The 25,752-nt window shown below is 41.6% G+C and overlaps 1 protein-coding gene across 6 annotated transcripts in view; it reads left to right on the top strand.

The window, feature by feature from the left end:
• LOC140205102 (protein phosphatase 1 regulatory subunit 12A-like) overlaps positions 1–22,072 on the top strand; it is a 197,905-nt gene extending 175,833 nt beyond the window's left edge. For 4 of the 6 annotated variants that reach the window (XM_072272284.1, XM_072272282.1, XM_072272283.1 and 1 more), the window contains 3 exons: positions 11,010–11,060; positions 16,867–16,917; positions 17,401–17,487. In XM_072272284.1, coding sequence (XP_072128385.1) covers positions 11,010–11,060; positions 16,867–16,904 — 89 coding nt within the window. In that variant the 3' untranslated portion in view covers positions 16,905–16,917; positions 17,401–17,487. Of the gene's footprint in view, positions 1–11,009; positions 11,061–16,866; positions 16,918–17,400 lie in introns of all 6 variants that reach the window. The other 2 variants (XM_072272287.1, XM_072272285.1) reach the window with 1 other exon arrangement.
• The last annotated feature ends 3,680 nt before the right edge of the window (positions 22,073–25,752 follow it).

Below are 25,752 nucleotides of genomic sequence, written 5' to 3'. Positions count from 1 at the left end.
TGCACTCTGATATCTTGCAATGAATGAACTTGATCACCGCTCACAAACGTGCAATAAAACAACAGTACACCCCGCACTCTTGCCCAGTAATCAACACGTGTCTGTGCCCTCATGCTCCTTACTCGTTGTTGTAAAGCAATGGCACACCCTGAAATGAATCTGCTGCATTTTTGGCCCATGCACCCTGTAAAATACCACCAGAGCTCTTATTACTACACTGCCTTGCTTACGATAAATCAACAGTATTTTCAGCTTTCTACCTATAGTAAATTGACGAGATTCTCTACTCAGACTTCCTTGGATCATTAAAAAAAAATCAACAGAGTCTGCTCCCACACTTTGGAGAAAAATCAACAGTATTGCATGTCCCTGTGATCGATAACATACTGAGAACAATTGGTGCTGTCACATTCTGTAGCGAATCCGATGCAGTTGTTGCAGTCATCTTATTTTAAATCAACAGGAATATCTCCTGTTTACTAACAATGAAACCTGCAGACATTCTGTGCCCTTGTACCCTATCCTAATCAATAGCCTCTATCTTCTTGTAATACATTGAGTGCAATCTTTGACCTTGAATTTTGTAATAAATCAATAGCACTCCCGCCCCTTGTAAACAAAAACGGTCATAGAACAGTACAGCACAGTGTGAGCCCTCAGCACATGATGTTATACTGACCTAGCTGAACCTGAACCTGGTCCACAATCAATCTAGCCCATCCCTCCATTTCATTTATCTAAGAATCTTTTAAATGTCCCTACTGTATCAGCCACTACCACCACCCTGGCAGTGCATTCTAGGAACCACCACTCTCTGTGTAAAAAAAAAAAAAAAAAACTAACTAACTCTGATATCTACCCTTAAACTTTCATCCGCTCGCCTTAAATGGATGTCCTCTAGGAGCTGGCTGTCTACTCTCTCTATGCCTTCATAACATAACCACATAACAATTACAGCACAGAAACATCTCATCCCTTCTAGTCCGTGCCGAAAGCTTACTCTCACCTAGTCCCACCGACCTGCACTCAGCCCACAACCCTCCATTCCTTTCCTGTCCATATACCTATCCAATTTTTCTTTAAGTGGCAATATCAAACCTGCCTCAACCACTTCTACTTGAAGCTCGTTCCACACAGCTACCACTCTCTAAGTAAAGAAGTTTCCCCTCATGTTACCCCTAAACTTTTGCCCCCTAACTCTCAACTCATATCCCCCTGTTTGAATCTACCTTACTCTCAATGGAAAAAGCCTATCCACGTCAACTCTATCTATCCCCCTCATAATTTTAAATGCCTCTATCAAGTCCACTCTCAGCCTTCTATGCTCCAAAGAATAAAGACCTAACTTGTTCAACCTTTCTCTGTAACTCAGGTGCTGAAACCCAGGTAACATTCTAGTAAATCTTCTCTGTACTCTATTTTGTTGACATCTTTCCTATAATTCGGTGACCAGAACTGTACACAATACTCCAAATTTAGCCTTACCAATGCCTTGTACAATTTTAACATTACATCCCAACCCCTATACTCAATGCTCTGATTTATAAAGGCCAGCATACCAAAAGCTTTCTTCACCACCCTATCCACATGAGATTCCACCTTCAGGGAACTTGCACCATTATTCCTAGATCCCTCTGTTCTACTGTATTCTTCAATGCCCTAGCATTTACCATGTATGTCCTATTTTGATTAGTCCTACCAAAATGTAGCACCTCACATTTATCAGCATTAAACTCCATCTGCCATCTTTCAGTCCACTCTTCTAACTGGCCGAAATCTCTCTGCAAGCTTTGAAAAACTGCTTCATTATCCACAACTCCACCTATCTTAGTATCACCTGCATACTTACTAATCCAATTTACCACCTTATCATCCAGATCATTAATGTATATGACAAACAAGATTGGACCCAGTACAGATCCCTGAGGCACATCACTAGTCACTGGCCTCCAATCTGACAAAGAGTTATCCACCACTACTCTCTGGCGTCTCCCATCCAGCCACTGCTGAATCCATTTTACTACTTCAATATTAATACCGAACAATTGAACCTTCCTAACTAACCTTCCGTGTGGAACCTTGTCAAAGGCCTTACTGATGTCCATATAGACAACATCCACCGCTTTACCCTGGTCAACTTTCCTAGTAACCTCTTCAAAAAATTCCCTAAGATTTGTCAAACATGACTTTCCACACACAAATCCATGTTGACCGTTCCTAATCAGACCCTGTCTATCCAGATAATTATATAAACCATCTCTAAGAATACTTTCCATCAATTTACCCACCACTGATGTCAAACTCACAGGCCGATAATTGCTAGGTTTACTCTTAGAACCCTTTTTAAACAATGGAACAACATGAGCAATACGCCAATCCTCCGGCACCATCCCCGTTTCTAATGACATTTGAAATATTTCTTTCAGAGCCCCTGCTATTTCTACACTAACTTCCCCCAAGGTCCTAGGGAACATCCTGTCAGGACCCGGAGACTTATCCACTTTTATATTCCTTAAAAGCGCCAGTACTCCCTCTTCTTTAATCATCATAGTTTCTATAACTTCCCCACCTGTTTCCCTTACCCTGCACAATTCAATATCCTTCTCTTTAGTGAACACCGAAGAAAAGAAATTATTCAGAATCTCCCCCATCTCTTTTGGTTCCACACATAGCTGTTCACTCTGGTTCTCTAAGGGACTAATTTTATCCCTCACTATCCTTTTGCTATTAATATAACTGTAGAAACCCTTTGGATTTATTTTCACCTTACTTGCCAAAGCAACCTCGTATCTTCTTTTAGCTTTTCTAATTTCTTTCTTAAGATTCTTTTTACATTCTTTATATTCCTTGAGCACCTCATTTACTCCATGCTGCCTATATTTATTGTAGATATTCTCTTTTTCTGAACCAAGTTTCCAATATCCCTTTAAAGCCATGGCTCTCTCAAACTTTTAACCTTTCCTTTCAACCTAACAGGAACATAAAGATTCTGTACCCTCAAAATTTCACCTTTAAATGACCTCAATTTCTCTATTATATCCTTCCCATAAAACAAATTGTACCAATCCATTCCTTCTAAATCCTTTCGCATCTCCTCAAAGTTGGCCTTCCTCCAATCAAAAATCTTAACCCTGGGTCCAGACCTATCTTTCTCCATAATTATATTGAAACTAATGGCATTGTGATCACTGGACCCGAAGTGCTTCCCGACACATACTTCCATCACCTAACCTATCTCATTCCCTAACAGGAGATCCAACACTGCCCCTTCTCTAGTTGGTACTTCTAGGTATTGCTGCAAAAATCTATCCTGCGCACATTTTACAAACTCCAAACCATCCATCCCTTTTACAGTATGGGCTTCCCAGTCTATGTGTGGAAAATTAATATCTCCCACAATCACAACTTTGTGCTTACTACAAATATCTGCTATCTCCTTACAAATTTGCTCCTCCAATTCTCATTCCCCATTTGGTGGTCTATAATACACCCCTATAAGTGTTACTACACCTTTCTGATTCCTCAATTCCACCCAAATAGCCTCGCCACGAGCCCTCTAATCTATTCCGCCAGAGCACCGCTGTAGTATTTTCTCTGACAAGCAATACAACACCTCCCCCTCTTGTCCATCTGATTCTATCACACCTGAAGCAATGAAATCCAGGAATATTTAGTTACCAATCACACCCCTCCTGCAACCATGTTTCACTAATAGCGACAACATCATACTTCCAGGTATCAATGCATGCTCTAAGCTCATCCACCTTTCTTACAATGCTCCTAGCATTAAAATAAATGCATTTAAGAAATTTTCCACTTCTTTCTCTCTGTTTATTACTAATTCTGCAAACAACTTTACTTTCTCCGTTTTCTTCCTTTTCCCCTACATCTGTTCCTGCACTCTGGTTCCCCTCCCCCCATGTATCTAGTTTAAATCCACTGGAGCCTCTTTAGCAAACTTGCCTGCAAGAATATTTGTCCCCCTCCAGTTCAGATGTAAACCATCCCGCCAGAACAGGTCCCACCTTCCCTGGAAATCTGCCCAATTATCTATAAATCTAAAGCCCTCCCTCCTCCTCCATGTCTTCAGCCATGTGTTGATCTGCGTTATCTTACTATTTCTAAACCCCCCTGCACGTGGCAGGTAGCAATCCTGAGATTGCTATCCTGGAGGTCCTGTCCTTTAACTTGGCGCCTAGCTCTCTAAACTCGCCTTTCAGGACCTCCTCACTCTTCCTACCCATGTCATTGGTCCCTACATGGACCATGACATCCGGCTGCTCACTCTCCCTCTTAAGGATACTGAGAACTCGATCCGAGATATTGCGGACCCTGGCACCAGGGAGGCAACAGACCATCCAGGATTCTCGATCTCTTCCAACAGAACCTCTTATCTGTCCCCCTAACTATCGAATCCCCAATCACTACTGCTCTCCTCTTTTCCCTCCTTCCCTTCTGAGCTGAGGGTCCCATCTCGGTGCCAGAGGCGCAACCACTGCAACTTGTCCCTGGTAGGTTGTCCCCATCAACAGTATCCAAAACGATGTACTTATTATTAGTGGGAACGGCCACGGGGGTGCTCTGCTCATTCTGTCTATTCCCCTTCCCTCTCCTGACAGTCACCCAGCTACCTGTCCCCTGACTCTTAGGGGTGACTGTCTCCCTGTAACTCCTGTTTATTTCTGCCTCTGCCTCCCCAGTGATCCGAAGTTCATCCAGCTCCAGTTCCAGTTCCCTAACTTGGTTTGTCAGGAGCTGCAGCTGGATGCACCTTTCGCAGGTGTAGTCATCAGGGACAATTGTGCTTGCCCTGACTTCCCACATACTGCAAATGGAGCACTCAACTGCCCTAACTGATGCCTCTGTTACCTACTCTTAAGGTAATTAAATTAATTTAAGGAACATACCTGGCCTTACCTCACTTGGAGTGAAGCTGGCCCTCAGCCTCTGCTCGCCAAAGCCTTCCTACTCTGTCTCCCACTACTTCGTCACCCGCTACAATGTCGCCCAGTCCGTTAATCTGCTCACCTTTAAACCCTCCGGCTGCCTCACGGTCTGACTTACACGCACTTGCTCAGTCGTGCCCCGTTCAACTGCCGAAGAAATCACTATAATCTTATGCAGTGCTATCAAGTCGCCTCTCATTCGCCTTCACTTCAAAGAAAAGAGCCATAGCTCGTTTAACCTTTCCTTATAAGACATGTTCTCCAATTCAGGCAGCATCCTGGTAAATCTTAGACATGAGGGACTGTAAATACTGGAAGTCTAGAGCAATACGTACAATGTGCTGGAGGAGCTTAGTAGGTCAGGCAGCATCAAAAGATGGGAATAAACAGTCGACGTTTCGGATTGAGACACTTCATCAAGAATAGCTCAGTCCTCAGTTCCTCCAGCTCATTTTGTACATTTATCCTGGTAAATCTCCTCTGCACTCTCACTAAAGCATCCATATCCTTCCTATAATGAGGTGACCAGAACAGAATATTCCAAGTGTGTTCAGTGTAAAATGTCATAAATTGACAGCACTCTGTTCCCTCACATTCTGTTATAAATCAGTGCTCTGCCTGCTCACTTTGCAATGAGCTGATGGTGCTGTCTGTGTCATGCTTTTAATAAATCGACAATACTCTGGGCGTGCTCCCCCTTGTCCTGTAATAAGTATATACAAGCCCATCATGGAGGAAATTTGGGGCAGCCTACAGCCCCACACATTGGCCATAGCAGATAATGAAGGCAAATTCTGAATGGGTTATTCTGAATTGCCTCCTCAGTTCAAGGGCATTCAGAAATGGACATTTGGCAATTATACCACATCATGCATATAAATAATACAATCTCTTTGCCCACACTGTGTAATAAATCATCAGTACACTCTGTCCAACCACTCTTGCATTTAGTAGTAGATTCACAGCACCCACTGCCCCTCCTCCCCTTAAATAGATCCACAGCCCTCTTACACCATGCAATGATTCAACTATGATCCCTAAATCAACAGCACTCCATGGTCCTGTCTTGCAGTAATTCCTTTGCAGATCTCTGCGTTTGCATCCTGCATGCATTTATAAAGAAATGGTGTTTTCTGCCCTCACACCCCATAGTATATCAATAGAAATCTCTGCCATCACACTGTTTGCATGGTATGAAATTAGTGGCACTTCCTACTCTCTGCCTCTGCTAAACTGTCAGGACTCCACCCTTGGTCTTCCTCACCCCACAGTAAGTCAATTTTTTCTGTTCCCGCACCCTGTGATAAATCAACTGGAACCTTTGCAATTTGCTCTGTAACAAATCAACAACGCTTCCTGCCCTCCTGCTCAGTGACAAGTGGAGAGCAATTGTTGACCTCTTATTTTGTAATGAAGTAAGGGCAATCCTTACCCTCAGTTTGTATAAAATCAACAAGAATTTCTGTCCTCAGGCCTTGTTAAAAATGGTACATTTTGCCCTCATACCCAGTGTAGATAAACAATAGCCCCCGTTCTATAATAACCAAGATCAATCTTTATCATTGTATGCTCTATCAAAGCAGTGTTTTCCATCTTCCAACCCTGTTATAACTTACCTGCATTCTCTCCGCCCACTCTAATAGACTGACAGCACCATTTGCCCTCGTGCTCTATACTAAATCAACAGTAGGGCATTCATACTCCTTTGCTCTGTGATTAATTGAAATAAATCCCATCATAAGACCATAAGACAAAGGAGCAGAAGTTGGCCATTCGGCCCATCGAGTCTGCTCCGCCATTTTATCATGAGCTGAACCATTCTCCCATTTAGTCCCACTCCCCCGCCTTCTCACCATAAGCTTTGATGCCCTGGCTACTCAGGTACCTATTATTCTCTGCCTTAAATACACCCAGTGACTTGGCCTCCATTGACACCCGTAGCAACAAATTCCATAGATTCTCCACCCTCTGGCTAAAAAAATTTCTTCACGTCTCTGCTCTGAATGGGCACCCTTCAATCCTTAAGTCATGCCCTGTCGTACTAGACGACTCCACTATGGGAAACAATTTTGCCACATGCACTCTGTCCATGCCTTTCAACATTCTAAATGTTTCTATGAGGTCTCCCCTCATTCTTCTAAACTCCAAGGAATACAGTCCAAGAGCGGGCAAACGTTCCTCATATGTTAACCCTCTCATTCCGGAATATTCTAGTGAGCCTTCTCTGTACCCTCTCCAACGTCAGCACATCCTTTCTTAAATAAGGAGACCAAAACTGCCCACAGTACTCCAAGTGAGGTCTCACCAGCACCTTATAGAGCCTCAACATCACATCCCTGCTCCTATACTCTATTCCTCTAGAAATGAATGCCACCATTGCATTGGCCTTCTTCACCACTGACTCAACCTGGAGGTTAACCTTAAGGGAATCCTGTACGAGGACTCCCAAGTCCCGTTGCATCTCAGAACTTTGAATTCTCTCCCCATTTAAATAATAGTCTGCCCGTTTATTTCTTCTGCCAAAGTGCATAACCATACACTTTCCAACATTGTATTTCATTTGCCACTTCTTTGCCCATTCTCCCAATCTATCCAAGTCTCTCTGCAGACTCTCTGTTTCCTCAGCACTACCTGCCCCTCCACCTATCTTTGTATCATCAGCAAACTTAGCCCACAAAGCCATCTATTCCATAATCCAAATCATTGATGTACAATGTAAAAAGAAGCAGCCCCAACATGGACCCCTGTGGAACACCACTGGTAACTGGCAGCCAACCAGAATAGGATCTCTTTATTCCCACTCTCTGTTTCCTGCCAAACAGCCAATGCTCTATCCACGTATGTAACTGTCCTGTAATTCCATGGGCTCTTATCTTATTACGCAGCCTCATGTGTGGCACCTTGTCAAAGGCCTTCTGAAAATCCAAATATGCAACATCCACTGCATCTCCTTTGTCTAGCCTACTTGTAATTTCCTCAAAATTGCAATAGGTTTGTCAGGCAGGATTTTCCTTTAAGGAAACCATGCTGAGTTCTGCCTATCTTGTCATATGCCTCCAGGTATCATGGAAGGAAGTGTGCCATCGTTACCTGGGTCTGGCTTTGTGTCAGCTCAGACTACAGCCCCAATGGTGTTTTCTTTTAACCACACTCTCGGCTTGGAGCAACTAGAGATGGGCAGTTGCCAGTGATACCTCAAATAAATAAAATCTCTTGTTTTGCATTCTGTACTAAATTGTCAGCCTCTCTGACCTCCTACTGCTGTAGTAGATCAATACTCTGACTGACTCCACTTGGCCCTCACACTGCAAGGAATGATCTGTGATCTCTGCTCACTTGGCCTGTAAGAAATCCATTGCAGTCTCGGCACTTGCATTCTCTGGCACTGTAATAAAACAATGACACCCCCTGTAATATATCACCAGAACTCTGCCATCAATCCCTTGTCTTGTAATGAATCACCTGCACTTCCTGCACTTCAACTCAGTCATAAGTTGACAGGACTCTGTTCTCAGACTTCCTCACCCCATAATAAATGAACACTTTTCACATCAGCCCTGTGGTTTAGCTGTAGTCTTTGCTCTCCTGTCCTGTTATAAATCATCTGCACTGCCTGCCCTGAAATCCTGCTACAGAGGAATCCTTATCCTCACATTCTGCCCTTCTAGCCTGTGTTACAATAATAAACCAATTTACCAGTTAATAAGTCAAGAGCACTCTGTATATTTTTACCAAGTAATAAACTGGTATCACTCTCTGCATTCATACCCTTTAATAATTCAATGGCACTTTTAACCTTCACCCTGTTATACACTGATAACACTCTCTGCTCTCAGTTATTGTAACATGTTAACAGCAGTCCTGCCTTTGTACACTCATACCTTGCAATAAAGCAATCTCTGCCTTAAGCACATTCTTCTGTCACAAGTTGTAGTAAGACAACAGTGCTTCGTCTTCAAATACACCTGGGCAAATATTACATTGGCTTGGTTTTCGCTTTTCCCAGCTTTAAACTGATGGTATTTTTGCCTCTCACACCCCAGACCCTGTATTAAATTGGGAGTTTCCACCACCCTCCCCCTGTATTCCCCTTGCACTCTATTAAATCAGCAACATTCTGCCTTCATAATAAAACTTCACATTAAATTAATTATACTGTCCTTGGACTCCCCATTCGGTAGTAAACCAGGCATCATCAGCCCAGATAAAAGTTGCTGGTGAACGCAGCAGGCCAGGCAGCATCTCCAGGAAGAGGTACAGTTGATGATTCGGGCCGAGACCCTTCGTCAGGACGAACTGAAAGAAGAGCTAGTAAGAGATTAGAAAGTGAGAGGGGGAGGCGGAGATCCAAAATTATAGAAGATGTCGGGGGAAGGATAGAGCCAAGAGCTGGACAGTTGATTGGCAAAAGGGATATGAGAGGATCATGGAACGGGAGGCCTAGGGAGAAAGAAAGGGGGAGGGGGGAAGCCCAGAGGATGGGCAAGGGGTATAATGAGAGGGGCAGAGGGAGAAAAAGGAGAGAGAGAAAAAGAATGTGTGTGTGTATATAAATAACGGATGGGGTACGAGGGGGAGGTGGGGCATTAGCAGAAGTTAGAGAAGTCAATGTTCATGCCATCAGGTTGGAGGCTACCTAGACGGAATATAAGGTGTTGTTCCTCCAACCTGAGTGTGGCTTCATCTTTACAGTAGAGGAGGCCGTGGATAGACATATCAGAATGGGAATGGGATGTGGAATTAAAATGTGTGGCCACTGGGAGATCCTGCTTTCTCTGGCGGACAGAGCGGAGGTGTTCAGCAAAATGATCTCCCAGTCTGGGCCGGGACTTGCCAGTATATAGAAGGCCGTATTGGGAGCACGGGACGCAGTATATCACCCCAGCCGACTCACAGGTGAAGTTAAAAAATTTAAGGAACAACACCTTATATTCTGTCTGGGTAGCCTCCAACCTGATGGCATGAACATTGACTTCTCTAACTTCCGCTAATGCCCCACCTCCCCTCGTACCCCATCTGTTATTTATTTATATACACACATTCTTTCTCGCTCCTTTTTCTCCCTCTGTCCCTCTGACTATACTCCTTGCCCATCCTCTGGGTTCCCCCCCTCCCCCTTTTCTTTCTCCCTAGGCCTCCTGTCCCATGATCCTCTCATATCCCTTTTGCCAATCACCTGTTCAGCTCTTGGCTCCATCCTTCCCCCTCCTGTCTTCTCCTATCATTTTGGATCTCCCCCTCCCCCTCCCACTTTCAAATCTCTTACTAGCTCTTCCTTCAGTTAGTCCTGACGAAGGGTCTCGGCCCGAAACGTTGACTGTACCTCTTCCTAGAGATGCTGCCTGGCCTGCTGCGTTCACCAGCAACTTTGATGTGTGTCACAGGTGAAGTGTTGCCTCACCTGGAAGGACTGTCTAGGTCCCTGAATGGTGGTGAGGGAGGAAGTGTAAGGACATGTGTAGCACTTGTTCCGCTTACAAGGATAAGTGCCAGGAGGGAGATCGGTGGGAAGGGATGGGGGGTGGAACAAATGGACAAGGGAATGGCGTAGGGAGCGATCCCTGCGAAAAGCAGATGGGGAGGCGTTGGGAAAGATGTGCTTAGTGGTGGGATCCTGTTGGAGGTGGTGGAAGTTACGGAGAATTATATGTTGGACCCGGAGGCTGGTGGGGTGGTAGGTGAGGACCAGGGGAACCCTATTCCTAGTGGGATGGTAAGAGGATGGGGTGAGAGCAGATGTGCATGAAATGGGAGAGCTGTGTTTGAGAGCAGAGTTGATGGTGGAGGAAGGGAAGCCCCTTTCTTTAAAAAAGGAAGACATCTCCTTCGTCCTGGAATGAAAAGCCTCATCCTGAGAGCAGATGTGGTGGAGACGGAGGAATTGGGCTTTACCCCTCCCCCTTTCTTTCTCCCTTGGCCTCCTGTCCCATGATCCTCTCATATCCCTTTCGAAAAATTTTTGACATCATCAGCCCATGTGCACCCACTTTAAACAGGAATGTCCCTGTTCATGTCCTCAGTAATGTAATATAACAACCATCCTTTTCTGTTCTGTTTTGATAGATGCAAGAAAGATTTGCAGACAGGTCCGCCCATCTGGAGATGGAGAAAAAAGTGAGTACAGAATCTTTAGAATCTTTAAAGTGAATTGTAGGAATGCAGTGCACTGATACTTCTAACAGTATTTTTGACAACACTGCATCAGTTTCTCGATTTATTCAGGGGCAGAGGCAATTAAAAAACAAAGGAGAAGGGAAACTGCAACAATTTCTCCCTATAAATGTAAGGTAATTTCTCCCAGTGAAATGTAGCAAATCAAAAATTGTGTGTGGTCATTAAACTTGACTGTTAGCCAAAATACCCAACCATTTCCAGTCTGCCTGACTTCAGATTTGACAGTATAGAGAACTTTCTAAGAATCAGCAGAGATTGTTGGATATTTCTGGGAATCAACACTGAAAAGATGGAATATATGCAACACTGGATAATATTGAGAGTAGACCAAGCAAATGGTTGGGAATGTTGCCTAGTAATATGAGACGGCTGCAACTTCTTTACAAGCTTAACCCAAATTTCATAGTTGGTCTGAAAATCTTCTTTTCTGGATTGTTGCAGGGATTTTTTTCTGTGTGGTAAAAAGGTAATAGAAAGTGCCATTCAAATGTGACGCAAGCTTAAAAAGTTGGTTAAGTCAACAAGTTAGTATATTTGCCAGTTTAAGTATCAAGTCAAAAAGCCTGTACTTTAAAAAATTTTGTAGGAAAATGGTGAAACAATGTTCAAATATGATGGTGACAAAATTATGATAATTTATATTAAAGCTAAAGTGAAGATAACGATAGAGTATTTAAAGGACAAAAAGCAAAGTGCAGATGCATATTTCTTACATTGTCAATTGTTTGGGTTTCTAACTCTTCCATTTAGATAATAAATTTGAGATAGGGCTACATTTTTTTTAATGTTGCTATTTTCTAAATTAAGTTGCTTGGCAAACTACAAGGTAAACTGTTAGATATATAGAGAGGTCTCAGAACAGTTCAGTGTAGAGAGAAACCACACTAAATAAAATCATTCTGTTAATATAGGAACAGATTTATGTTGATGTGCAGAATTTATTTCCTTAAAGTCGGATTACAGCTTAAAACATGATACAAACAAATAGGATTAGTGCCTTTTACAGTATGTATTAGGACATTAACATTAAAACCAAGAATTTTTGTGGGAAAATGTGCTTTTATATTCTAGTCTTCTAGAAATGAATGCCAACATTGCATTTGCCTTCCTCACTGATGACTCAATCTGCAAATTAACTTTTGCACCTCAGATTTTTGTATTTTCTCCCTGTTTAGAAAATAATCTATGCTTTTATTCCTTGTAGCAAAGTGGATGACTGCATTTCCTGACACACTTTAATTTGCCATTTCTTTGCCCATTCTCCTAAACTGTCCAAGTCCTTCTGTACCCTCTCTGCTTCCTCAACAGTACTTGCATCTCCACCTATCTTTGTATCATCTGCAAACTTGGCCACAAAGCCATCAATTCCATCAACCAAATCGTTGACATAAACTTAAAAAGAAGCGGTCCCAACACAGACCCTGTGGAACACCACTAGTCACTAGCAGCCAATCTGAAAAGGATCCCTTTATTCCCACTTTTTGCCTCCTGCCAGTCAGCCAATGCTCTATCCATGCAAGTATCTTTACTTGGAATACCCTGGGTACTTACCTTGTTTTGTCAGCCTCATATGTGGTAGCTTGTCAAAGGCCTTCTGAAATTCCAAGTACACAACATCCACAGATTCTCCTTTGTCTATCCTGTTTGTTATTGCCTCAAAAAATTCTAACAGATTTGTCAAGCAAGACTTTCCCTTAAGGAAATTGTGCTGACATTGAATTATTTTACCAAGTGCCTCCAAGTACCCTGAAGCCTCATCCTTAACAGTTAACTACAACATCTTCCCAACCACTGAGGTCAGACTAAATGGCCTATAATTTCCTTTCTTCTGCCTTCCTCCCTTCTTGAAGAGTAAAGTGACATTTGCAATTTTCCAGTCCCCCTGGAACCATTCCAGAATCTAGTGATTCCTGAAAGATTTTTACTAATGCCTCCACAATCTCTTCAGCTACTTCTTTCAGACCTCTGGGACATAGTCCATCTCGTCCAGGTGACTTACCTACCTTCAGATCTTTTTGTTTCCCAAGCACATCTCCCTAGTAATAGCAACTACACTCACTTCTGCACCTTGACACTCTCGAACTTCTGGCATACTACTAGTGTCTTCCACAGTGAAGACTGATGTAAAATACTTATTCAGTTCATCTGCCATTTCCTTGTCCCCCAATACTACATCTTCAGGGTCATTTTCCAGTGGTCCATTATCTACTTTTGCCTCTCTTTTTCTCTTTACATGTCTCAAAAACTTTTGATACCCCTTTTAATATTGTTGGCTAACTTAGCTTCATATTTCATCTTTTCCCCTCTTATGGCATTTTAGTTCCCTTCTGTTGGTTTTTAAAAGTTTCACAATCCTCTAACCTCCCACTAATTTTTGCTCTATTATGTGCCTTCTCTGTTACTTTAATGTTGACTTTGACTTACTTTGTTAGCCACAGTTGCATAATCCTGAATTTAGAATATTTTTTTCTTCTTTAGGATGTATCTATATTGCACCTTTCAGAATTGCTCCCAGAAACTCCAGCCGTTGCTGCTCTGCTGTCATCCTCTGGTGTCCCCTTTCAATCAACTTTGGCCACCTCCTCTCTCATGCCTCTGTAATTCCCTTTACTCCACTGTAATATTGATACATTTCACTTTAGCTTCTCCCTCTCAAATTGCAGGGTGAATATTATCACATTATGATAACTGTCTCCTAAGGCTTCCTTTACCTTAAGCTCCCTAATCAAACATGGTTCATTACACAACTCCCAATCCAGAGTAGCTGATCCCATAGTAGGCCCAGCCACAAGCTGCTCTAAAAAGCCATCTTGTAGGCATTCAACAAATTCTATTTCTCTCCGGATCCAGCATCAAACTGATTTTCCGAATCTACCAGCGTATTTAAATCTCTCACGACTATTGCAACATTGCCCTTTTGTCATGCATTTTCTATCTCCCATTGTAATTTGTAGCCTACATCCTGGTGACTGTTCCGAGGCCTGTACATAACTCCTATCTGGGTCTTTTCACGCTTGCAGTTTCTTAACTCTATCCAGAAGGATTCTACCTCTTCATTTCCTGTGTCACCTCTTTCTAAGGATTTGATTTCATTTTTTTTTTACCAACAGAGCCCTAATACTACCCCCGCTGCCTACCTGTCTGCCCTTTCAATACAATGTGTATCCTTGTATATAAAGGTTCCTAACTACAAACTTGTTTGTGTAATCTTTCAGCCACGACTCTGTGATGCCCACAAAGTAACACCTGTCAATCTCTAACTGCGCTGCAAGATCATCTACTTTATTCCGTATACCATGTGCATTCAAATATAATGCCTTCTATCCCGCATCCAACACACTTTTCAATTTTGCCCCCTCTTACACTGCAACTCATCCCACTGACTGCAACTTAGCCCTATCATTGGCCTGTCCTTCCTGACAGTCTCACTACACATTGCTTCTGATTATAAACCAACAGCCCTATCCTCTGCCCTATCACACCAATTCCCGTACGTCCTGCCAAATTAGTTTAAACCCTCCCCAACACCTCAAGCAAACCTGCCCACAAGGATATTGGTCCCTCTCATGTTCAGATGTAACTCATCCCTTTTGTATAGGTCATACCTTCCCCAGAAGAAATCACAATGATCCAGAAATTTGAAACCTCACCCCGCACCAATTTTTCAGCCATGCTTTCATCTGCCAAATCATCCTATTCTTAACCTCACTAGTGTGTGGCACAAGCAGCAATCCAGTGATTACTACCCTGTAGTTTCTACTTTTCAGCTTCCTACCTAGTTCCCAAACGCTTTCTTCAGGACCTCCTCCCTTTTCCTACCTATGTCATTGTGCCAATATGTATCAAGACTTCTGGTTGGTCACCATCTCCCTTTGGAGTGTCATGGACCCGATCTGGGACATCCCTGACCCTGGTGCCTGGGAGGCACATACCATCCAGTTTTCTCTATTGTGTCCACAGAATCTAATGTCTTCTACTCTAAATGTGTATTGAACCCACTTTTCTACTCTCTCTTCACTAATGTCTACACTCCTGCTCATGCTACAAACCCAATCATCAAATTTGCAGACAATAGAACAGTGATTGACCTAATCACAAGCAACAGCGAATCTGCATATAGAGAGGATGTGCTGAAACTGCCTGATTGATGTAGGAAGCACAACCTATCAGTCAACATCAAGAAGACAAAAGAAATGATAGTTGACTTCAGGAAGGCAAGAAGTTCCAACCAAGCCCCACTATTCATAAATGGTGAGGTGGTGGAAAGGGTCTCCAGTTTTAAGTTTTTGGGATAAACATCACCAAGGAGCTCTCCTGATCCATCAACATAACCTAGATAGTAGGGAAGGCACAACAGTGATTTTACTACCCAAGGTGCTTAAGGAGAGCTAATCTGCCCCAAAAATTGGTATTGTTGAGTAGGTACCGTGCACAATCCTGACTTGATGGAGACAGATGTGAGAAGCACGGAGGAACATCTGGAGAAACTTCTGAAATGCCTGCTTCGCTGCTGCTGCTACTGTGCGATTGTGAATCTCCGGAACGGAAGGCCCCAAATCCTCAGCTTTGCCTATTGCCTGTTGCCGGGGCCGGGGTCGAAGCGCTCGGCAGAGGTGGTGGTCGGAGGCTTGAAGTTTTTGGATGGACTGAAGAGTCGGCTATGGTCGGGTGCTTCCAGGGTGCTGCATCGACAAGTTTGCGGCGCTGGAAGCTCATGGCAGGAAGAGTTTTTTTCCTTCTACCGTCTGCGTGAGATGATGAGACTTTCGAGAGACTTTGAGACTTTTTTTTACCGTGCCTATGGTCTGTTCTTTATCAAATTACAGTATTGCTTTGCACTGTTGTAACTATATGTTATAATTATGTGGTGTTTGTCAGTTTTTCAGTCTTGATTTGTCTTGTGTTTCTGTGATATCATTCTGGAAAAACATTGTATCATTTCTTAATGCATGCATTACTAAATGACAATAAAAGAGGACTGCGTGTCCTCATAATCTAAATCTAAAAAAAGCCAACTGCTGGCCAACTTTTATCAATATGCGATAGAGAGCATACTGATATACGGAATGACCGTGTGGTGCTGCAGCAAGACAGATCACAAAACACTCCAACAGGTAATTAGGGTGGCTCAGCACATCATTGGGACTCAACTGCCAGATCTGGAGACAATCTGCAACTCTCGATGCCTACAGCACGTTCAGAACATCATTAAAGATCCATCCCGTCCCAGACACTGTTCAATCTACTGCCATCTGGTAGAAGATACAGAAGCACCTTAGCCAAGACAGTGAGACTGAAAGCAGCTTCTGCCCGAGGGCTGTTGTGCAGCTGAATAATGCTACGGCCCAGCTTGCCAATCACCTTTGAGTGTTATTATTTTTTTTAATTAAGCCGTACTGCATTGTAAATATCTGTTTTTGTTTGGACCGCAGTAGCACCGCAATCTCACTGTCTTGAGCAATGACAATAAAGGTCTATTCTAATACGCACATCAGTAACGGGGAGGCATAAACAAGAGTTAGTCAATAGAGGACCAAAAAGTGATGTTAAAAGAACGGAATACTTCATTGTGCATTTAACTGGATTCTAATTTAGAAATAAATTAGATGTCTTTCAAATACAAGAAATGTAAATTTCATAGCTTTTGGATATTAAGGTAGTTTTACTGAGCAGGTGTTACTTCCATAATTCTACAAACTGACTCTACACCACATGTGCCTGTACTCACTTTGAATTCTTTTAATAGGAGCGGAGAGCCTTAGAAAGAAGAATCTCAGAACTTGAGGAAGAACTAAAGGTATGAAGTGTTTTAGTTAATGCTCAAGCCAAGGCAAGCATCATTCTGTTAATAAGGAGTGCCCTTATTGAAACATACAAGGAGTTTGACAGGGTAGATATTGAGAGGTTTTCACTAGTGGGAGAGTCATGAGCAATGCAATGTAACTACATACCTGCAAAATAAGGTGCTGGGTTTTTTTTAAACTGAGATACATAGAAAATTCTTCTCAGAGGGCAGTGATTCTCTTTAATTCTCTGACCCTCCCCATTCCTTCTACCACAAAGTGTTGGAGGCCAGAATATTAGGTATACTTAAGATAAGGATAGATAAATATTTGAAAGATCAGGAATTTGCAGGATATGGGGAGTTTGTACAGAGGAGTTGAGGATAGAATGGATTAGCCATAATTTTACTGTACAGTAGGTCAGGTTTGATGGGCCTGATAGCTTGCTTGTGTAATGAAAAGACTCCAGGCATGTTTCTTTTTAAATATCTCTGCAGGTTTTAACAGATTTAAGAGCTGACAACCAGAGACTGAAAGATGAAAATGGTGCACTGATTCGTGTCATCAGCAAACTTTCCAAGTAACTGGTCTTCACTTCAACACTTGCACAAAGCTTTCTGGAGTGATGGGATGTACTGCCACTGGTCTCCGTGTCCAGACGCTTGCCTCACCCTCTCTTTAGAGAGGGATTGCTAATCAAGCCACACCTATCGCTATTACAGTAGCACCTGGACTGCCATCCGTGGGTAATTTGGAAAGGCATGTTCATTGAATTCTGTATAAATGATGCTCATAACCGGTACCTACATAGCCACACCACAGAGGAACAGCACTGCTGTGAGGAATAGTTGTAATGGGAATCCAGAGCCTTTGATGATGACAACTGTCCCAATCAACACACAAGACCACTCTTCACTCATGTGACTTCGATGACAAAACAGCACTTTGTTTCATTCATAGTACATGACCAGTTAAAGAAATGGACACTTCGTTGGTCAAATTGGAGAGATGGAACGGAGAGTTCTGCTTGGCAGGCTCTTCATTTTGAGTTGTTTTATAAGGGAATGGAACAGAAAAAGACTAAAGCATATTTTTTTAATTCTATTATTCTTTCGATCTTCCAGCTATCTAAAACCTCACCAGTTCCTACATACTACATGGAACTTACTGTAGGGTTGTTCATTACTGACCTCTGCAGACTGTTTTACAGAATTGAGTCTTGGAAAGATATAGTTAAGACTTTCTGGCAGTACCCTATTTCCCAAAAATGAGTTGCACATTATTTATGATCCATTGAGTATTTTTTTAGCTAGTTCCAAGTTACCACTGGTTTTGGAAGAGATGGTTTAGAAGGACAGTAAAGCAGAAATAAGAAATAATTTCTGCCAGGAATGAATGCAACCTAGCCAGTGTTAATGCAAGGTTCAGTTTGAAAGAAACAGTTCTAATATCAGTCATTGTTAAGTGGTTGTTACTTTGGAGTGGCTTGCATGAGCAGAAATGATTATAGGAATTACCAGGAATTGGAGAGAACCTGAAATATTGGCTGTCACTTGTGGCAGATAGAGCTGTTGTTGATTCCTGAGCTGGCCAGTTATGAGGAGGGTGTTAAAAAGGGGTAAAATCTGTATGCAATGTAATGGTAATGTTTTTGTAAAATTGAGACAAGATTTTCTCCCATTTGAAATTGCACTAATTTTCTCGGCCTTCCCTCAGCTGTTTTACTGTGAAAGTCCCTAATTTTATTTTTTGTCAAATCCCTCTTGCCAAACATCTTGTGTCTTTCCTGTATCCTGTACCAGAGAAAAAGAGAACAATTGTAATTTATCAGCTCTTTCCACTTTCCTTGCCAAAAGTAAAAAAAAATAGAATGCGCAGTATAAACATAACAGTCAGAATGTAAAGTGTCGTGGTACCAAAGTATGTGTGTTTACAGTGAGGCAATATATTTTTTAGATTATCGTTTTATACAGTTTACCATGATATAAAATCCCCTACCTATGTAAATCACTTTTCTAGTTTGCTATGATTCTGAGAAACACTTGTATTTTTGTAGCACTTTGGTGTTTCGTTCAGAAAATTCCCAGAACATAATGGTTATTGTCAAAGGCACAAGAAGTTCCTACAAGTATGACAGATTATAAGTTAATTTGCTTTTAGTGATGGCTGTAAAAAGAATGTTGACTAGGGCACCAGAAAAAATCTAAGTTTCCACCCAGTCTACTGGAATAGGAAGTGGATTTGAGTCATCTTTTCTTCTATAAGGTGGCCCTTCCAACAGTCACTCAATACTGCAGAATTTCAGCCAAGACTGTAGTTTCAGCTCCTCAAGTGGAACTTGAACAAAAAAAAAATCTCTGGAAAAAGAGCTGCTGAAGTTTAAGAAGAATCTATGCAAGAGTATTAATTTTGTTAATTCTTTCCTGTATTTGTAGTGGACTCTAATGATCAGTTTTCCAAATTAGTGCCTGCTTATGTTGGGGAGTCCTTCAGTTTTGCCTGGACTCACCCTAGCTACACTTAGCAAGGCAGTGATTTGATTAAACGGCTTCAAGGCCAACGTTCATAATTTGTGAAAGGTTTATCAGATTATACTATCTAATGCACTGATGTTTGGATGTTCAGTTTGGTAGTCAGAGCTTTTGCAGGGATTTCTGCAAAAGAAGGTTATGCTCCTCATTGGTTACCTTCCACTTCAGAAGCCATCACACTTCTATTTTGCAGTCTCTTGTGATAAGTATCCAAGTAGACACCATGTATTCCACTGGAGAGTCTCTTAATGCAAACAGAATGCTAACCATTGAACCAAAGTATATAATTTAACAACCCCATGAATTCCCTAGCACTTACGTAAATTTATTTCCTTTGGCAAGTTGGCGTAGGAAATTAGAATGTAACCTTTAATCTTCTGAGGACCAGATATAGAACGTGGTCCATCAAGAGGACTGGATGTTGCTGCCTCAAGAAACTACAGTATATGCATTACCCAAATGCCACAGTTGTCTACAGTACCCTGAGACTTCAGAACTGTACTGAATCTATCTATAATGAGTACTGATGCCTCATTCATCCTTTGGCTGGTAAATTTTCACTGTAGGTTGGAGCATTCACTGTCTATTTGTACTATTCAAAATCTGCTGGAAAACTTAATTGATAAGAGATCAAGGTCAATTTGGCTGAGAAGTCCCATAGTTCTGGAGGTGTTTTGATTTTAGGGGTTGTTATCTATTAGCTTACTATTTGCAAGATGCACAATATGATTTTCTACCATTTTTATGCATTATATTTTGAGGTCAGCAGGAGTTGGAATGGCCAGATGTTGTGAAGAGCCCTATTACTGGGAGGGTGATTTATTTAAAAAAGTGACCATTTTGCCCTTTAAATGGGTTCCACAAAGAAAAACTGAATAATTTTAAATCACAGCTACAGTATAAAGTAATCAGTAACTTTACTATTTTTGTAAGATTGGGACGCCAGCTGTTTTCATGTACTTGTTCAATATAAACTCAAACCATTCATAGTGGCACTGTGTTAGTGGACATGTTGGCATTAGGCAGAGGAGAGAAACGCCACAAGAATTGGTTGAAAGTGTTTCCCTTGTCTGTCCTGGTTAGACAACTTGAGTGGAAATCTGTGCTTACATCTGTCATTAGAAATCCAAGATTCAGAATAGATCAGCACATTTGGAAAAGCCGAGGAGAAATGGGTTCAGGGCTTCCTTTATGCTATGTGTATCGGGTGGGTAAACACTACACATACTGCGTCACTTGTGCAATAATGCTGTGTTTATCGTTTATGCAATAATGTATAAGTTACTTTACTATATGCTTGCCTGCAAATTGCACAAATTCTTGTTGTATAAAAGCCACAGATGTGTTTGAAACCAGTTCTATATATTTCACCTGCCTTTCAAATGTAAACTATATATTCTTGTACATTTTTATGTTAATATTTAAAAGAAAATTGTGTCAGACTAATTCACATCGACCAATGGTTGGAAGTCGATATTTTTTTGTCGATAAAATGGAGAGAGAGACAAGCTTCATTTGTGAAGTGTCGTAATGACTTTCCATTACAAGCTACATGGCTCTCAGGCTTTATCTTCACTACCAAACTTCACCCTTCGCTTTTATACTTGTGATTTACTCTCAGGTCAATGAATTCCCACAAAAGAGTCCTCATTCTCACGCAGCGTTCACCCTCGGGTATAATTCGCCACCTAATCTTGGGGTTGCAAAAAAGATCTTTCATCCCAATCCTTAGTCTTGAACTCTCTAAAGCCCCTTTTATTTCCTATAGGTTAGTTTTCCCCAACCCATACCCCCCCCCCATTACTTCGATTAAACCTCTTCACGATGTAACTTGACTGTCGGCCTGGTTGAGAACCTCTATTGGGTTCAATTTCCATAGTGCTTGACAGACAAGGTGAGCAATTGGGCACACACTGTTTTAGGTACTCTTGTACTCAGATACAATACTTAACATGACTATAAAAGCAGAAGTTGTGAAATATTCCACTTATAGTTGATACTCAGTGTCATGGAGCAGACACGACCCTTTTGCCTTTAGAATTAAACTAAAACTAGCCCATACCAAAAGGATACTGAAGTTCCCCCTTTCATATGATTCAAGAATTTCAACACTAAGTTCTGACACTTGATGAAGACTGTTGGCCACATTAAGTTGTATCCATTGAATTTATTTTTCAGGAAATGTTATAAAATTTGAGGACAATTGTTTACTGGTGCTGTGTGGGCATTTCCATTTAAAGTTTGCTCAAGAGAAGAACTGAAATCTCCAAATCATTTATGTGAGAGCCAAACAAGGCACTTTTAAAAATTAATTAGGATTTCGTTGAGTTAACCTATGCTGCGTTTGATCCGGGAATACATAATACTGATAGTAAGTTTAAAAGTAAAAATATGTCTGATTCCAGCACTGACATCCCTCACATTGATGAGCACAATATGCACCAAAAATAAAAAGATATATTTTACAAAAAATGCAGACTTTTGATGTAGCTTTTTCTCTTGTGGCTTCCAAATTTTGTGTTCTGTTTTACTCTGAAGCTATTGATCCTGTCTCCAAAAAGATACTTTCATGGAACTGATTTCATAGAGGAAAGCCTTCTCAGAATTCTATGCTGTAAATATAATGGATCGCATTAAACAAGCAGGATGTTCATTAGTACATATCCGGTTTAAGCAGAGTCTTTTTTTCTCATCATTTGGCAAGCCGACATAGATCCATCAATCCTCAGTTATGGTCAGATCCTTCTATAGCTTTGTTCTTCCTATCTCTATTGTAAATTTTTTCAGCTTGATAACCCTCTGACCACCTTCCTTCCTCCAGTACTGGTCCCCAATGCAATCATGTTTTCTTGTGCGGCAAGTTCTTCATCATCAGCATGTTTCTGACATTAAATGTGTTTTCTCTCCAAAGTTGCAGTCAGACCTGCTGAGTATCCCCAGCAGTTGTTTTTGTATTATCTTTGAAAGCTATTCATTTCAGTGCTCACAACAAAACTCATTACATAATCTAATCACCATCCTATGACCAAGCCGACTTTTAAGAGGTTCCATGGATCATACGTTCACCTTGTTCCCAGGGTCTTTCAGTAAGAACCAGGCCCTTCAGCCCACCATGGCAATGCTGACTATCAAGTACCCATCTATACTAATCTCATTTACCAGCCCTTGATCGGTAGTCGCCTGACTGATTCAGTTACTTCTTCCCTTGCTCGCTCACGCAATGCATTCTGGATTATGAACATTCTTTGCTTGAAAAAAAAGTCTTCAAATCCTCTTTGAACCTCTTATCCCTTATCCCAAAACCTGTTCCATCTTTAATCTGTCTAAATGTGCACAGAGAATTGCATCTGTAGAACTTCTCTTACTTCTCTTGTGTTCACATGAATTTATTCTTAACCCCACCCCACCCCAAACCATTGTCTCTCATTTGCTGCCATTGCCCGTATCATGTAATCTGAGTGCACGCTACCAGTTTCCACAGGCACATTAATAAGGTCTTCTATATATCTCACCCCAATCTACAGTATCCAACTAGTCTGTGTTTGTTTAACACCCAAGTACTCGAAGATTTGAAATTTCCTCCAGCCAGAGATTGGAAAGATAAAAACCTTCATCTTTGGTGACTACAGTTAACCGTAATTACTACCTTGACCTTCATTTCTTTTCAATAGGTACTTTTAATGTCAGATAAATGTATACAATATACATCCTGAAATTCCTCTTCTTCGCAAACATCCATGAAAACAGAGGAGTGCCCCAAAGAATGAATGACAGTTAAATGTTAGAACCCCAAAGCCCCCCCAGCTCCTCCCTCCTATGCATAAGCAGCAGCAAAGCAATGCCCTCCCACCAGCAAAAACGCATCAGCACTTCGCACCGAGCACTCAAGCATGCAGCACGTATCAATAAGACACAGACTTGCAGTACCCCAAAGACTACTCATTCACCTGTTATTCGATATACCACAGGCCCTCCCCCTCCCCCCTCCCATTAAGGGAAAAAGAGGTGTCCCTGTTTTCACAGCGGGGGGGGGGGGAGACATCACAAAGCAACTCGCTGATTTATAGTGTTAAAAGATCATTTCACAGTTTTAGTCTCAAGATGAGCTCTGGACCATCTAAAATCATCCACTTCCACTTTGACAACACAACAATCAAACCCAGCTCATCTGCTGTTGAAACCCTTGTGGAATATTTCCAGATTAAAATGCATTTCGTGTATATCAATTATATTTTCTTACACGCATCAACGTGAGATTTTTGGTCCTATGAGTTTCGTGATTACATTTTAATTACATAAAAACAGCATTGTGGGTCTGGCCAATCCCTCATCACAGCTGAAGCTAAATCATTAGACATCCATGACCAGAAGCACTGTGGGAGTCCCTTCATCACAAAAGCAGTAGTGGTTTAGCATTATCATTTGATGACCATTTAAGGATTGGCAATAAATGCCAGTCATGCAAGTAACTCTTGGTTCCTGAAAATTTAGTAAAATCAAATATCGTAAGGTTTGCAGAACAGCAATGATGGGCTTCCCTTAACTGTCTCAGTTGTTCTACATTTTTTTGCAGCTGTAATCTAAGCAACTACAGGTACTTTAATAAAACAACAGTACAAGCCCTTTGACCCATGATGTTGCGTTGAACCTTTAACCTATTCCAAGATCAATCTAATCCTTCCCTCCCATGTAACCCTCTACCCTCTATTTTTCTTTCATCCATGTGCCCAAGATTGTCTGAAATGTCCCTAATGTATTTGTCTCTATCAGCACCCTTAGCAGCATATTCACACACCTACCACTCTCTGTATTGAAAAAACCACTACTGGCATCCACCCCTCCCCCCCCCCCCCCCCCCATAATTTCCTCTAAACACCCTGAAATTATGTCCCTTGTATTAGCAATTTCTGGTCTGGTGTAAAGTCTCTGGCTGTCCACCCTATCATTTTGTACACTTCTATCAAGTTGCCTCTCACCCTCTATCTCTCTAAAAAGAAAATCTGTAATTTGCTCAATCTATCCTCATAAAACATGTTCTCTAATCTAGAGAGCATCCTGGTAAATCTATTCTGCATCCTCTAAAGCTTCCATATCCTTCTGATAATGAGACAACCATAACAGAACAAAATACTCCAAGTGTAGTATAACTGGTTTTATAGAGCTGCACCATTACCTCATGGCTCCTGAACTCAATCCCCTGTTAATGAAGACCTACACATCATAAGTCTTAACCACCATCTCACCTTGCACTGCAACTTTGAGGCATCTATGGGTGTGAACCACAAGCTCCCTCTGTTCCTCCAAACTGTTAAGAATCCTCCCATTAACACTGTATTTTGCCTTCAATTTCAACCTTCCAAAGTGAATCACTTTACACTTTTCCATTCTGAACTCCATCTGCCATTTCTTAGCCTATTAATATCCCTTTGTAACCTACAACAATGTACACTATCCACAACACCACTAACCTTTGTGTCATCTGCAAACATACTAACCTACCCTTCCACATCCTTGCCCAAGTTATTTATAAAAATCAACAAGTGTAGGGAGCCCCTGCAGAACACTACTGTTCACCAACCTCTAGGCATGATATGCATCATCTACTACCACCCTCTGCCTTCTGTGGGCAAGTCAATTCTGAATTCATGCAGTCAGGCCATAATGCAAGTGGAATTTTCTCATTCATAGTGAATGGCATGACTTATTACTGAATGATGGTAGGTGAGGAAGTAGGTAGTCAAAGGAAGTAGAATAAACTGGTAAAGGCAAGTACCTGGTAGAGCATGAGAGATAAAAACAGAATCAGCTCTTCATGGTCATTAACTTTTAATTAGGTTTTAGTGGATCTTGAACTTGAACATTGCATTTTCTATATTAACTCCACATTCTTTGGTTCCCTTAATATGCATTTATAAAAAACACAATCTTGTGGAAGAGGATCACTTCAGCCCTCTGGGGCTGCAGCCAAGTGATGTGACTGTGATGGAAGTTGCTGCAGATATAGAGGTCTTTATTCATTGAAACAAGCAGGCATTCTTCTAGGGCCATTTGCAGTTGAGGCTCGCAAACTCAAAAGTACATCACATTTTTAAACTCTTACAATCAATAGTAACAGTAAGTAATTCAATACAACTTCAAAAGTTGCAATCCTGACTCCTCCTCCTCCCCCTCCCCCTCCCCCTCCCCCTCCCATATGTGCATGTCTCATGGTCATCATTTTGTAAACTATATCTCAATGTCTGGGCCAACCTGTGCCTTTGGCTTCAAATTGCTATTTGCAATTTACAATTCAAACTGGAAGACTGGTTCATTAGAATT

Source organism: Mobula birostris, chromosome 11 (genome assembly GCF_030028105.1).
Source record: "Mobula birostris isolate sMobBir1 chromosome 11, sMobBir1.hap1, whole genome shotgun sequence".
Taxonomy (NCBI): Eukaryota; Metazoa; Chordata; class Chondrichthyes; order Myliobatiformes; family Myliobatidae; genus Mobula; species Mobula birostris.
Note: the sequence above shows the minus strand (reverse complement) of the source record. Positions and strands in the feature narration are given on the sequence as shown.